Here is a 14,947-nt window from a genome sequence, read left to right on the forward strand (position 1 = left end):
TGTGCGTCGACTGCAGAGCAAGGCGTAAAGGAACAAAACATTCCTGTAATCGCAGCATCATTATGATCAAATGAACAGTAAAATCTTTTATCTGTGGTTATGGACTTACCATGATGTACAGCATTTAGATCCCGGACGGGGGACGGGGCCTTAAGATGACTGCTGTGTCACCTGCCTGCCTCTGTCAGCCTCGTCCAGTTAACGCCTCAGATAGAGGAGGTGTAGGCCTTCTTAAAAAGCACAGCCTCATCTGCATAGCACCTTTACTGTCACTGACTGACCGTCTGGCTACAAAGTCACTGGCTGAATGCAGGAAACTTTCACAGCTCTGGCCCACTTTCACTTTATTTATTTATTTACTTTTCCTTTTTTGCATTATAGTCTCTTTGTCACCTTCCTTTATCTTTGTTTTGTAGTTCTTTAACTATTCCTTTCTTTTTTCCTCTTTATTCTGCCAGGCGTCTTCCAACAACCTCCCGTCAGATTACTTAAATGAAAATTCCACAATGAAAATATCCACTGATTAAAATGTGTTCTGTGTATATATATATTTTTTTTTTCCATCATGTTGGCAAACAAAATTGAAAGAAAGTAAAGTAATTGTTTCGTACACGAGCTCACACTCATGCTTTCTGATCTTGTGTAGGACAAAACTGAAATGAGCAAAGGCACTCCTGACATGATGCCAACTCACAAACAAGATTTGTGCTTCAACAGCACAGTGAAATAGCATTTGCCGATCAATACTGCAGAAACATGCTACAAAAAAAGGCAGTTGAATGTGCTGTTTCAAGCCAAGATCTGTGCAGTACACAGAGCAAGATGGAATCTCTTTGTTTAATAACATTCCTCATGCAGTATGCAGTTGACGCCGTGTGGTGAGACAGTGGACGTTAGGAGCCAGTGTCCCTTTGTAGCCCCAGCCTGTGTGGTCCGGTCACAACTTCAGCAAGTCAGGTCTCAGACTGATTCATCTTATTTGATTGATCAGTGCACCAGCTTGCCAGATGACATCATGCTGTGTTCAACCAAAAGTTGAAACACATTTAACTTTTTTTATGTCGTATTATTTGGCCGGAGTCCTTCTGTGCTGGCACCCCCACCCTCCCCCCAGCTGGTCTGATTCAAACAACAGGCGGGAGGATGAGGGACAAATGAATAAATTAGACCTAAACAACGTCAAAACGCACACCTCCTTCTAAAATATTGCTTGACAAGCTCATGGCAGCAAGGCAGTTTTAATACGATGGATGGGTTGCATTTTCACCACCAAATCGCTTTTGATCATTTTATGCAACCGCCCTGAGGTCCAGATGAGTCATCATATATATTACACCGTTGTAAAGGAAATGAAAAGAAAGGGAATTTGAAACAAAAACTTTTTTACATTACATTTTTTAATACTTGGTAAGTATATAGAGTAGTAATCACCAACGCTGCTCAAAAATGTCAGTTTGTTCATTGATGATGGAGAAAATGAAAGCGGACAGAAATGGTGTTAGGCTGCCAGCCTAACTGGATGGTTAGGAGATTTTGTTCCTGCTGGCAAACAAAAATGCATATTGAAAGCAGATTTACAGGAAACAATCTAAATTATTCTATAGCCATTATATTGTGCAGTCAACAGTGACTTCAAAATGATATATTTAAGCAAAAGACTTTTATATTGCCAGTTCAAGTAATGGATGTGTCAGTCGGCCACTTTATTTACAGTAAACAGACTTGCGCTCCTCATTGATTAGATGACAGGTTTCATCTTACACTGAGGAATCTGTGGTGTTTATAACCAAGTGAGCTGAACCTGTTTAAAGAGAAAATGTTTGAATGTTACTGTGAAGCAAAACTTAAATGGAAATTTGCCCAACAGTATAGCAGTGGCAGAGATTTATTTATATGCACCAGCTGGATGGCTGATGTTCGTGTGTGTTTGTGTGTGTTTAAGGCAAGGAGTGCAGAGATCCCTGAGCTGAGGACAGAGCCCCTCATGCGCTCCTGCAGCAGCAGCACGGCCAGCATGAAGGTCAAGAATGTCAAGAAGTACGTAGACACACACACACACACACGTGCACACACACCTGCCTCTGCCTGTCTCCTTCACCTCTCTCACATCTCTCCTTCTCTCTGTTCATCTGAATTTCTCGCTCCTAACTGGCTGTTTATCGCCTCCCTTTCCTGCTTGAGCTCATTCCATTCCGCGAGTCTATTTCTGCGTCTTCCTCCTCCTTTCAATCCCTCTGTGTGCACTGCGCTCTCAGTTTTAAACTAGTCACACACACACACCCCGAGGTGTTGTTATGAGCAGAGGATGAAGTGCCAACCAAACTGTGTATGTGTGTGTGTGTGTTTTTGTTTTCAGACTTTGCTTCACCAAGGGCCACTTCCCGAAATTGGCAGAATGTGCTCACTTCCACTATGAGAACGTGGACTTTGGCACAATTCAGGTACGGACCTTAAAGTTTTTCTCCTTAATGAGTTCTCCACCTTAAGTCTAATGACATATGTATATCCCACATGATGAAAAGCTCAACATGGGGCGTGACTGATCGCCCTCGGAGCAGTGTGTTTGCTTCACCAGTGCCGTTTTAAAATTTTGGTTGTACAAGATTACGGCATCATGGGTGTCAATCACGATGTAGCTGAAGCTTTGAACTTGACTGTTTTTTCAGAGACTTCTGTTCTCTCTGGTTATCCCCCCCTGCAGTGTTGGGTAAAAAACTGAAAGATTATGCTCATAAAGCCAGACGTGTGACTCGTGTGTCTTTTCCAGTTGACGTCAAACAGAATTCGTCCTTATTTCTGTTGATATCATGAAGATGGTTGATAATTTGCATTTGTTTGATTACTTCTTGAATACACCATCCAGCATAACTTTATTCACTCCAGCTTCACAGACCTCAGCTAACTGGAAGGGCTGCTCTTTTGTGCAGTTTTCTCACAGATTCTTTTTGCATCAGTTTCTTTCATATCAATGTGTTTTGTGTCTCTTCATCTGTTTTTCTCGACCATCACAGCGTTACTATCAGCTGCTTGGAACTTGAATCTCTTAGAAATTCCAAAACCAGTAGGATTTTCATTGCTAAGATGCATGTTTGCCTTATTGATTCTTGAAAACAGACTATGCTAAGGCTGTATTGTTTGTTTGCACTCTGAGTATAAAGATAAGTCATTAATGTAATATATAATATACTTTTCACAGAAAGTCTCCGAGCGTATAATGTGAATATTACAACTTCAGCAAGGATTAGAACAATTAAAGGGGAAGGCTTTTACAAAGAAGTAGTTCAATTTGGTTGAACCAGTGAAAGAATGTGTAATACGTTCTGTATCTGTGAAGGGAACTGTGATATAATAACTTAAATGATGTCATTAGGCCCAGCTTAGCTTGGGTGTTAAATTACTTAAGAGAAAATCTGCATTAACTTGAAGATACAGGATTTAAATGAAGAGTGTATTTAGGTGGGTTTGATTAAAATATGCTGTGGAGTTGTATGATGGGAAATGTAGGTTCCAGTGGTGCGTGGCTTATACTAGGATATGTGTTTTGTTTCTGTTTGTCCTTTATGAGTCCCCAGCTTCCTGCCAATGCAATATCTAAAGGCTGGAGTTCTTTGGATGACAAACTTGATATTAGGATTCACAGTGCTGTTGCCAACATTCTCTTTGCATAAGTGGTGTACAGATGGATTGATTTGTATTTTCTAAATTAGCCTTTGTTTTTTATTTTGCCCCTGATCCATGCAGAGAACGGAAAATGAAAAGGATGGTCATTTTTAGTAATCATAACTGTTTAGAGCTGCAAGATTTAGTCAATGAATCGATTAGTCAGTTGAAAGTCAATTAATAGTCATTTTCAAGCAATCATGTCAAACATTTGCTGGTTTCAGCATCTTAAATATTTAGCTTTGGTGGTGTTCTTTGTCATTTATCATAGTAAATGAAGAGTTTTTGGCTTTTGGACTGTTGGCTGGTCAAAATGAAGCAATCTGAAGATGTCACTTTGAGCTCTGGTAAATTGAGACAAGCATTTTCCACATTTTATTTTATAAACTAAATGATTAATAAATGAATTGTGAAGATAGACAGAAGACTGGCAGATTTAAAGATAATTGGAATAATTGTTAGTTCGAGCCCTATTCCCGTTGCGTGTCAGTGTGAAAAGTACTTTTACTTTTAGAAAATACATACGAGATGATGAATGTCCGGAAGGATTTTGTTATTTCCTCATGCATTCCTTTCTCACTGAGACAACCACCTGTCATTATGCTGAGAAACCAGTAGGGGTCAGCAGTCAGCTAAATTAATGACACATTGCTGCAGGCAAGGCAGAGCAAGAGAGGTTGCTACAAAGCTTACAGTAGTTCACCTGCACATTATTTGTTGATGTAACTCAGGTCGCACCACAGAATCTATCTATTCATTCGCTGCACAATATGAATTGTGCGTAGTCAGTAGATCGGTTCTCCTTTTGTTATCTCAGCTGTCTGTGCTGGCTTGACACAGAGCAGTCTTGCCCTTTGTGGTTTTCATATTGCTTTCAAGTATCCCTGTCTTTTTTGTTTTGCTTGGGTGTTTGCTGCTCCGCGGTTTGAGTATTCAGCACGGCCTCCGCCTCCTCTTGAGCGAACACATCCCCGAGCGAAAACTCACGTCTTCTTTGTTTACTCAGCGATTAATTAATCCGTATTTGTTCCTCGCATCAATCAGTATGGTTTATGTAGAATCTCAACCAAACATGTTTGCTTGTGCTTGTGAATTGGTCACAAATGTGTTCCGCTTGCTTTGCCAAAATGATCGCGACATGATATAAATCCTTAATGAACGAAAACATTGCTGCTCAGTTAAGCAACCGGAGAGTGATTCCCCAGATAAACCTTTGATGGTGGTGGTTGTTTGATGGATGTGTCTGCAATTGCTACATGACACCAAGTTTTGTATGCTCGCCACACAGTTAGACGGTTCATGGTGCATGTTCACTGAAATATTATTTTTTGTAGTGTTTGCAGGGTTGTCGTCATAGTGGAGAAGTTTAGAATTATGTGAGTTGTGCATTCTGCATCAAGCAGAGTTTTGTGTGCAGTGTGTTTGACTGAGGCAGGGTTAGGAGTTGAACTCAGTCTGGCGCTAGGCCTTCTGCTGGAAGACATATTCTTTCATTTCCATAATAAAAAACTCTGCCAAGGGAGAATTTGAGTCAGACGAGGTTTTGTTGTGGAAACATTAGGATCTCATAGTCACATAAGACCAAAGAGGAGTGTGCCAGTATTCAAAGCAGCACTTGCGTGGCACTTTTTTTTTTCTTTTCTTTTTTCTTTTCTTTTTTTGAGATGCTGGTATTTCACATAATATTTGCTTGGTAACTTGCCAGTTGTTTTGGCCAAGGTGGATTTTTTTTTCTTTTTCAGCCATAGTGTTGCACAATTGCCAGTGAGAAAGGAATTAATTCATTAGATTTTAATATTTTGTTTGTGTTTCATTTGCTCAGTCAACATCCTTTCACATTTTTTCGTTTTTTAGTTGTGCAATGTGTTGCTTATGGACTCATGTTATTGTAACCTGACAAGCAGATGGAGCTGGAATGATTTGTCAGTTAATAGATTTTCATCAAAGGAAAATTAGTTGCCAACTATTCTGATAGTTGATTAAGACAGCCAAGACAGTGTAAGAAGCACTTAGGCTCCTTTTTGTGCCTGTGGGAGATGCTTCTAATATTTTTAAATTCTGTCTCATAGCCACTCACAAAGTGTTTGTTCTGCTGATGGGGGTGAGTCTTAACAAGCAATTCCCCATTTCTGCATCAGTTACCTATTCTTAGTTATGAGCTAAAATATCTTTTGTGACACGTTCAAGAAGAAGAAGAAGAAGGAGAAGGGCCACAGCTTTGACGTCGACGATAACAAGGTGATGTGTGTTCACAACAATGTATTAGTGAATTTTGAATGACCGTTGGCTCTTGTTCGACAACTTTCGAACACGCCTGATCCGCTGCTCTCAACCAAAACCTTAAAATCCTTTGAATCATTGCTGGAAATGCTCCTTATGGGATGTGTTTAGGTCCCTGCTGACACAGCAGCAGCAGTCGCTGCAAGTCTCCTTGCCTTGCGGTCATGCTTTATATTTTCTCCTCCGCCACATCCCAGAGACGCCCCTATAGGTTGAAATCTGGAGAATGTGAAGCTTCGGTGTGCAGCTTCAGTGAAATGAATTCGCTGCTGTGTTTCCGTAACTTTTGAGAGGACTTATTCTGCAAGCAGCGTGCTTTTGACAAAGGTAGACTGACCAAATGTGCAGCAGTAAACTCCCTCCATACTGCTGCACTCTGCTGTGACGCTGACACAAGGCTGGATGCATGCACACGCTCTTGTCGTTCTTACTGAATTCAGGCTCTGTTTTGAGATTTTTGGCGATCACTGTAAAACTCACTCCTGACAGTAGTATTTACAAACACCTTTCTGTGCTGCACTGTTGTCCTCCAGCTTGAACGCCTCTGGCCTGTCTCCTCTGACCTGGCATGCTGACAAGGTGTTTGGCTTGTGGAACAGCTGTGGACTGCATGTTTTATTCATTGTCTATTTTTTTTTTTGGTTTGTTTACTGGATCACTCTGTGTTATATAAAAATTGCCAGAGGGCAGGGATTTTACAATATGATGGAGCCTCTGTGTCTAGCGACAAACAATCAAACAATATAACATTTAAAGTTACATGTTCTAAAGTCTACTTTAACAGAAAGGTCTTGTTCACATGGTTTCACATACTGTTTATATTGAGTTGCAGCCGCAAAGTTTGTTGTTGAAAAGAGGTGGCTGTTTGCCTCAACAAACATGTGTATCTGATGAAGAAGCCTATTCACAAGTAAGTAAGTAAGCAAGTAATTGTTAAACGATCATGATGTGAATAAAATGATCGTGGTTAGGATTTTTGTCATAATGGAGCAGACAGTACAGCATGTCACTGACCATGGCTTCTGCCCTCCTTGATGTCTCTGTTGAATGACCTCCAGCTCCCTCTGTTCCCCTCAGCCCTGTCCTGGCCCCCGCAGGCTGGTGACTTCACACGGTTTGCACCCGGACACCAGCAAAACAACTTTATTGACTTCAACACCACTAGCGCACTGTGCCTCTGGGCCCTGCTCTTCCATATGGTTTATCTCCAACCTAGCATTTTGTCCCGCCTCGTCACACACTGAGCTTCAAGCTCTTACACATTTGACTATGAATGGAGAGTTCAAACCCACACATACTGGTGCTGCCCAAAAACTGTCACAGTTTTTAACTGCTGTTTGGTGCACAGTGATTAACGGCTTTTGAAGTTATTCAGAGACTGTTAAAGGGAAACTCCACTCAAAAATGTGTTTTGGTTATTGCTGCGTGACGTTGATATTTGCGCTTCTCAGTTTTTAATATGCATATTAAATACAGTTTGACACCAGAAAGCTGTTTTCACACGGCCCACTTTAACTTTAAAATGAGCAATATTTGTATATTTAGGTTCTGGATTTTTCTGTCATGGAGAAGGAGGAGAATTTAAACACAGTAACTGAGCCCTTGAAAAGCTAATTATTTTTCTTTAAAGATGGCATATGGGCCACATCATTTCTACCTCTAATTAACCTCTGATTTGGCATTTAGGAATACGTATCTTTCACCTTGCAGCAGTAAAAAAAAAAAAAAAAAGCTTTTCATTAGAGCTGCAGTGGTTAGTTAGATAGATAGATAGGTAGGTAGATACTTTATTGATCCTGAGGAAAATTCATTATCCAATAGCAACAGTACAAGACAAAAAGCACAATCAGCATGCATTAAAGTAAAAGTACAAAGAATAGGGACTGTAAAATAAAGAATACATAACGGAAAAGCTTAAAAACAATAATATAATAAAAGAGGTGATGAGGTGAAAAGGTGATGGGTGTTGTTCATTGATTAAAACTATGATGCTTTCCATCTTTGTAAAAGGAATTTCTCATGGGCTGTTGTTCAGTTTGGGCGCTAAAAAATTCTGCATTTCAGATTTTTTTGACATTTAGCTTATTAAATGATTAATCAAGTATACATTCATCAGGTTAATTCGATAATGAAATGAACCTTTAGTTGCAGCCCCGTTTCATTCACAGCCAAACTGATATACACCATGTTTTCATTTTCCCGACATTTGGGGTTTTTTTTGTTTTTTTAAGCTGTGGTACTACAGGTTCAGACCCAGAACAGCCAGACACTGTAGACAGCCTTTCAACACAAAAGCTCTTTCTCTTGATACACACATCTAGAGGTCAGACATGTAATGGCTGCGTACACAGGAAATATTATGCACAAGGAAAACTGATATGAATAGAATTTTAAGACCAGATTTTAACCATCCTACAAACAGCATTATGCAAAATTTACAGATAGGACAGCTCTCAGATGTCGATTAATAATAAACATTGTGTTTGTGTGTGCGTGTGTGTGAGTTAGTGAGTGAGAGAGAGGGGGACACAAAGACAAAGGTGATGTATCCCTCCTCGGACAATAAAGATCGCCAATCACTGTGGGTTAGAAGCAGTGAAGGGGAGTCCCCTCTCTCATCTGGACAATAGAGCATGCAATTATACAGGCTGTGATTTTAGTGTGCGTTAGAATGAGAGCCGTAGCCTGGATGTGAGAGTGCGGTCACGCGTGTGATAAAGATTGACGCTCCTCACGGCCATTCTTTAGGCCGGCTCGCTGTGTGTTGCTGTACCGCTGATGTGTCTCAGCTGTTTCCATCTCCAGACTGTGACGTGACAGAAACAGTCTGGAGGGTTAGGGAGAAGGGGGAGCTGCTCATCATTTTGTCTGTGCGCTTACCCATCCATTCACCCGTCCACCTTTTTCTCCATCCATGCCTCCATCAGTTGTCTGCCTGTGTCTGCCCCGCTAGCTGAGCATCACGGCACAATATGCTATTACTGCCCACTCACCCCCCTTCACTCACAAAGGACCAAGGGAGATGCATAGAGATGAATTCCCTCCCCCAGTGGGACCCAATCCATCAACTGCAGCACCGGGTTGCGCTCACCCAGGCACGCTGTCCTTTAAAGACACAGGGTGGACTAACAGCCAGATCCGCAGAATATTCATGACAATTATCTGCATCTTTAGAGAAGAAATGTTTGGTAGATTAAAGAAATGATCAGCATTACAAGGTTTCAGTAACGGTTTAGTTTTTAGTTTGAAGAATCAAACTCAAAGCCATGCACTGCATAAATATGATGTCAAACCATCACATGGTCATTCAGAGGACCTCTCTTCAGTCCTTGTGAGCAGAGGATGATGTAACGCTTAGGACTCATTCTGCCTTGTTAGAGGAAACAAAAGACCAGCCAGAGTCCATGCACACACACACACACACTCTACACATAACCCCTTTCTCTGTGTCTTTCATGGTCATTATTGGAGGACAGCCAGAGAGGTTGGAAATGTACTACTTTATAATGTGCACATTTTTTAAAAAAAATCCATCTAGTTAGGCTGTCAAAGACATGATTCAGTATTGAAAAGCAGCTCAATCATCATATTCTTTTTAAGTTAGTTTAATTGCCATACATATTATTAGTTTATTATAAGCACTGATAAATTAATTTCAGCAGATTGTTGATAAACTGTGAGATTACCGTAGCATTAGGTTGTTCCAATCCCAAAGTACATACAAATCATTTAGATTTGCCAAAAAAAAACAAAAAAACAAGTGTTTTGGGATAGAAAACTGTGTGCCTAAAAATTGACATCTTTTGCAAACATTTTTGGCTCGTGATCCTTTAAAGCAAAACAAAACCTTCTGTCGGTGGTTGCATGCGAGTTTCAAAGAGAAACTCGTGTCTTGAATTTGAATAGTTTTTAGAGGCATCTTGGGGGTAAAAATTTCCAGTCACAAAATGCAAAGATAAAAACCCTTGAAAACATCCATCCTGTGTTCTTAGCGTTTACACTAGCGACATGTGCTTCCTTCTTCTCGTTCCAGCTGATATTTTTACGCTGGAGTGGAGTCTGAATACAGATTACAACACTGCTATCTAGCCATCAGGGATTTTAAACATTTCTAACCAACTTCTTACTAGCTGTTTCACATCAACTGTCACTTTTTATATCTTGGTCATTACTTAGCTTAACTGGTTGAAGTTTTTTATTCGACGGACATCCGGATCTTAAGTTATCAGAGAAACAAGCTGAGCTAACGTTTGAGGCAGCTCGGTTCACAGACCATTGACACGTTGATTTTTAACATGAAGCTCAACATTAAAGCACGCTCACGGTAGGTAAACTCTGTGTTCAGGCAAATATGCAGCCTTGTATGCAGATGTACATATGTGTTCCCATAGTGATGTTCATGTTCTCCTTCACGGTTTGTGGTTTGTCCACTAAACTGTCAGTTAATCAGCTAGAAACATTACCAGCCCAAATTCTCGTACTCTCTCTTGTTATGGCATTTGCAGCTTGACTAGACTGATTTATTTCTATTTTCTCCTTCACACTTGACAAACCACTCTGTCCTCTCGTACCTGACAGTGGGGTGAGGGGGGGGCTTCAGCAGGGAAATGCATTTGACGTGGGAACATTTTATCTGCTGTGCTGGCTGCTGGAGTAACTGCTTCATTCCAGGAGTACTGAGAGCATGTTTGGAACGCCGTACCCCTTTCTGGCCTCCTGAAAATGAAGTTGAGATAAAAAAGACAAAATTGCAATATCCTCTTGACAGAGAGATGTTTCTGGTGGTTTTTCATTCCAGACATTCTGTTAAACTGGAATGTTGAGATGTTACCCTCATACATCAGACCTGTGCTTGTGAATAGTACCCTTTCCCTACATTATCTAGCACATTGATGTGTAACTGTCACAGGCCTACAGCTAACAGGGAGGTGAGATAACAGCAGTGTGCAGAGTGGCCTGAATTAGTCGCATGCACATATTTACAATATGTACTCTGGATACTAAGGTGAAAACCCATTTTGGCCCCAGTTAGTGCCCTTGTGTGTGTGTGTTTGTGAGAGAGAGAGCATGTAAACAAATCTTTCTCATAACGGGATTTGTTTTGTGAATCTGCTCCAAGTCATGAGCTCACCCCCCTTGCAGCGATTTGTCTCTGTGTTTAAATCCCATTGTGCTCGTCAGTCTCCTTCTAGATCCATTTTTATAGCTTTAGCAGTGATTTTAGATGTAGCTCCTTCACGCTTTCTCCTTCAGCTCTGAAGCATTGCAGCAAAGCTCCACAGGCAGTTTCGCGCTCGAAACCCCTCTAGTTCTGCAGTCGGACAAAAATACCAAAGTATGAAAATAGTCATGGGGGGACCAACCTTATTTTTAATCGCATTATTCGCTTATTTTTTGCAAACTTCCCTCTGTGCCTTTTTGACATTAATGACAGGCTTCAAATGATCTAGTACCTAGTCTTAATGATGAATGAATTAATCTAATGAATTGCCGGCAATATGAGTCTGATGCCTCAGATTCTTTGGTCTGACTAACAAATAATTTATCCATTACAGATTGCATAAGAAAGACAAACATAAAGTTATGTTACAATTCTTTAACAGTGCTTTTGCTGACAGAGCCTGTCACCTGTTTTGTGTCTTTTACTGTCAAATCCTCTAGTAGTATAGTATCTGCCAATAGATATATTGAAAATTGAGAATTTAGCAGACCTAAAAAAATTAAAAGATATGCTACTGGCATGAGTGATAAACAAAAAAAGTATTCAAACAAAAAGCCTACAGTGTATATGGTCTGCTGTGAAGAGTGACTGTGGAGATTGGAGCGGACTGAGGTTAGATTCCCAGTCTAAAATATTATTTCATTCTGCTGCTGTTTTTTTGTTTAGTTTTGTTCTGTTCTTAAATTTTGTCTCTACTAGTGAGGTGACCAGTGGCTGTCATGTCTCATGCAGTCTCTTAAAAGATAACATTGTAATCCTCAGTGCAGTGGAAGTAATACATAGTCTTTCATGCCTGAGTAAAGTCAGGAGTCCTCAGATTTGGGACTGGAGTTCATCAGTGGGTCTCAGTGTAGGACACACCTGAATGATGAATTATATTGTTGAGGAAAATTCATTGTGCAGGATCAAAAAATATCTAACAAAAATGTTTCGTTGTGGCTCAATACGCTCAAACAGTCGTATTTCACGATAGAATTTTCCTGGAGTATCTTCATTTTCATAGGAAACAATAATGCTAGTTGATGAGGGTTTGCGTCTTTTGGGTTCATGTCCAAAACTTTGGCTGTGGTTGCATTTCCTGGACAACATCTGACCTCCCCTCATTTGATTTGTGATAAATCAGTCCAGCCTGTCACTGGCACAGCAGAACAGAAAGCTGAATGAACTGGGTCATCATTGGATTATCATTTGATATTCATAAGCAGACTTGGAGTAGAGAATGATTTGATGCTGTGCTCCGACAGCCAGTCCAAACAGACATCCCAGCTCAGCGAGAGGAGCGACTCACATCTTATCTTGAAAGCTGCTCTTTCAGGAAAGTTGGAACATTTTTGGCTCGGTGGTAACTGTTAGGAAATTGAAACATCACTGCACTTTCGCTGTAAATGTCTGGAAGCAGGTGTGGTTAAAGAGACACTTGTGAAGTTTCATATCAGGAATGAAGGTTGCAGCAATAAAAGTAAGTTAGTTAGTTTGCAATGTTTGACCCTGACGTTTAATTTAACTGTGTGGATGTTTGATTTTTTTCCTACTTTTGTTTCTTTCTTTTTCTTATTTCTTTATCTTGCACAGAGAAACACGCACACATTCTTAATATATTTTGCAAGTAGCCCAGACCGGGACCTGTGAGAGCTGCAGGTCCCATGCAGCTCTGTATCCTTGTGGCTTCCCTTGGATCCCACATGTCCTCCTCTGTGAGACTGGCTATTTGGATTTCTGCTCTCCCTTCCAGCAAGGAGTCTTTTTAATCCATCTCATGTGGGGATGGCACATGTGAAGTCATCACAGCTGATGAAACCTACACTTTTCTTTCCTTTTTGTTTGTATTTGAGGTATTTGGCTGCAACCTCAGTGCAGACGTTTAGTTCTTAGGTTATATTTTTGGTGACTCTATTTCTACTTTGCAAGTGTGGTAGACTGCGAGCTGCCACTGTGCGGTTATTTATTGCGGAGTGAATTTTTAGATGCAGGGTTTGGCCGCCCAGAGTCGAAGTGGCTTCCCGTTATTTGCTGCACTTGCAAAGCCTCCGTTATTGGCATAATTAAATGTGCCTTGAGGTGTAATGCCTGTTTGCTCTGAATCTTAACAGATTTTATACTTGCAAGAACTGAAGATCAGTTGGGGCTTTCAGTGAAATGCCACTGTGCAAGAGGACACTGCAGAGAGAGAAGGAGAGTGCACATGTGGAAGGAAAGAAAACTGTTCTCCCACAAGTGCAACCCCCTCCCCTTTTTTTGTTACCTCCTGCCCTCTCCTTCTCCACTGCTTCCTTTTGCTCTCTCTCTCTCTCTCTCTCTCTCTCTCTCTCTCTCTCTCTCTCTCTCTCTCTCTCTCTCTCTCTCTCTCCATCCATCCCTGCTCTTTGTCCTGGGAATGTACCAACCAGAGGAGGAGAGAAGGGGGAGGGGTGAGCCAGCATGTCAGACAGAGGAGAAGAGGGAAAAGGGAGAGAATAGCATGTGGCGTAGGGACAGAGAAAGCAGACCGTGAGGACGGCACAAGACTGAAAGAAAACAGCTTTTTTTTTCCCATCTGTTTGCTTCATCCCATTATTAACTGCTGCTAATCAAATAGGGTGTTAGACTTCTGTTGGGTGCCAGTTGTCAGAGAAAGCGAGCCAACAGAAAGAAGGTGAGAAAACCAGGATGGGACATCACAATGGTAGGATGGGAGAGAGGGCAAAATGGAGGAGATAAAAGCTGTCCTGTTGAGGAATCCACCAATTCACCTCCTGCTCCTCTCATCCTCCAATAACACCACGGCTGCTGCTGATATTGTTGCCTCCCACCCTCTGTCTCTGAATCCTACACTGGGAGAGCTTACACTGCATGTGAAAGAAAGTGGAGAGTTGACATTTACGTCCTGCTGAGTGGAATTGTGTTCTGGATCGGTGAAACAAGACTCTACGAGACGGGATGTACATTCTCACACTCGCACAGAGAAACAGGGATTGGGGACAGGTGTTGGAGTGTTAAGGAGGGGCAAACTCTGAGCATGAAACTGCACAGCGTGAAGGGAAGGAAAGTGTAGGAATTAAAACAAGGAAGGAGAGAAAATCCGAATTAAACCGCTGTGAGTACAAAATGCCTTTCTTTCTTTTTGTCAGTGCCATTTGGTTCTTTTCTGTCATTTTTCTGCAGCTGCTCTGCAGTTACCAGAGCAGTGCTTCCCCGTTGCCCCTGTGTGCCTGGAGGACTCATCAAAATTGCTTGTGTCCAAAATATGGCTCTTGGATTCAGCTTTTTTTTCCCCCCTCTGCAGAAACCTTTGTTAGAGGGACACTGCAAGTTCACCTCTATCTCTAAGGTCTCTTGGGAAAATGACCACCATGGTTGGGATTTCTTTTTCTTTCGGGAATTTAATGAGCCTGCTGTTACGATGTAAACAAGAAGAAAGCGCAGACCATCCATTCATGTGTGTTTTTCTTCCAACATGACCATATACAGCCTGAGGACAATGAGAAGGCTATAATTCGAGTGTTGATCTTTCTTGGAGTAGTTGTTTTTGCCCTCATGTCTGTCTTTCTATTATTCCCATAATTCAGAGTTTGAACTTTAGCCCAGTGCACACAGAATATCTAATTATTTAATATTTTGTACAATATTTTGTGAAAAACCTTTTCTCACTTCATTTTTCTGGTGCTTGTCATGAAAATCCAGTTTGCTCAGGACTGGTAAGATTGCAGCTCCCTTTGCTGGTAAGCTTTGCCGAGGTTACAGGGATGATGTGTGCCAGTGCAGCGCAGGTTGGATTGAAATCAAATTATAATGTGGCGTGTTGCATGC

The 14,947-nt window shown here is 41.1% G+C and overlaps 1 protein-coding gene across 4 annotated transcripts in view; it reads left to right on the plus strand.

Moving 5' to 3' along the window:
* Positions 1-14,947, plus strand: part of arhgap32b (Rho GTPase activating protein 32b) — a 95,577-nt gene that overhangs the window by 38,915 nt on the left and 41,715 nt on the right. For all 4 annotated transcript variants that reach the window (XM_046410979.1, XM_046410976.1, XM_046410977.1 and 1 more), the window contains 2 exons: positions 1,943-2,037; positions 2,357-2,441. In XM_046410979.1, the coding sequence (XP_046266935.1) occupies positions 1,943-2,037; positions 2,357-2,441 (180 nt within the window). The remainder of the gene's footprint in view (positions 1-1,942; positions 2,038-2,356; positions 2,442-14,947) is intronic.

Source organism: Scatophagus argus, chromosome 14 (genome assembly GCF_020382885.2).
Source record: "Scatophagus argus isolate fScaArg1 chromosome 14, fScaArg1.pri, whole genome shotgun sequence".
Taxonomy (NCBI): Eukaryota; Metazoa; Chordata; class Actinopteri; family Scatophagidae; genus Scatophagus; species Scatophagus argus.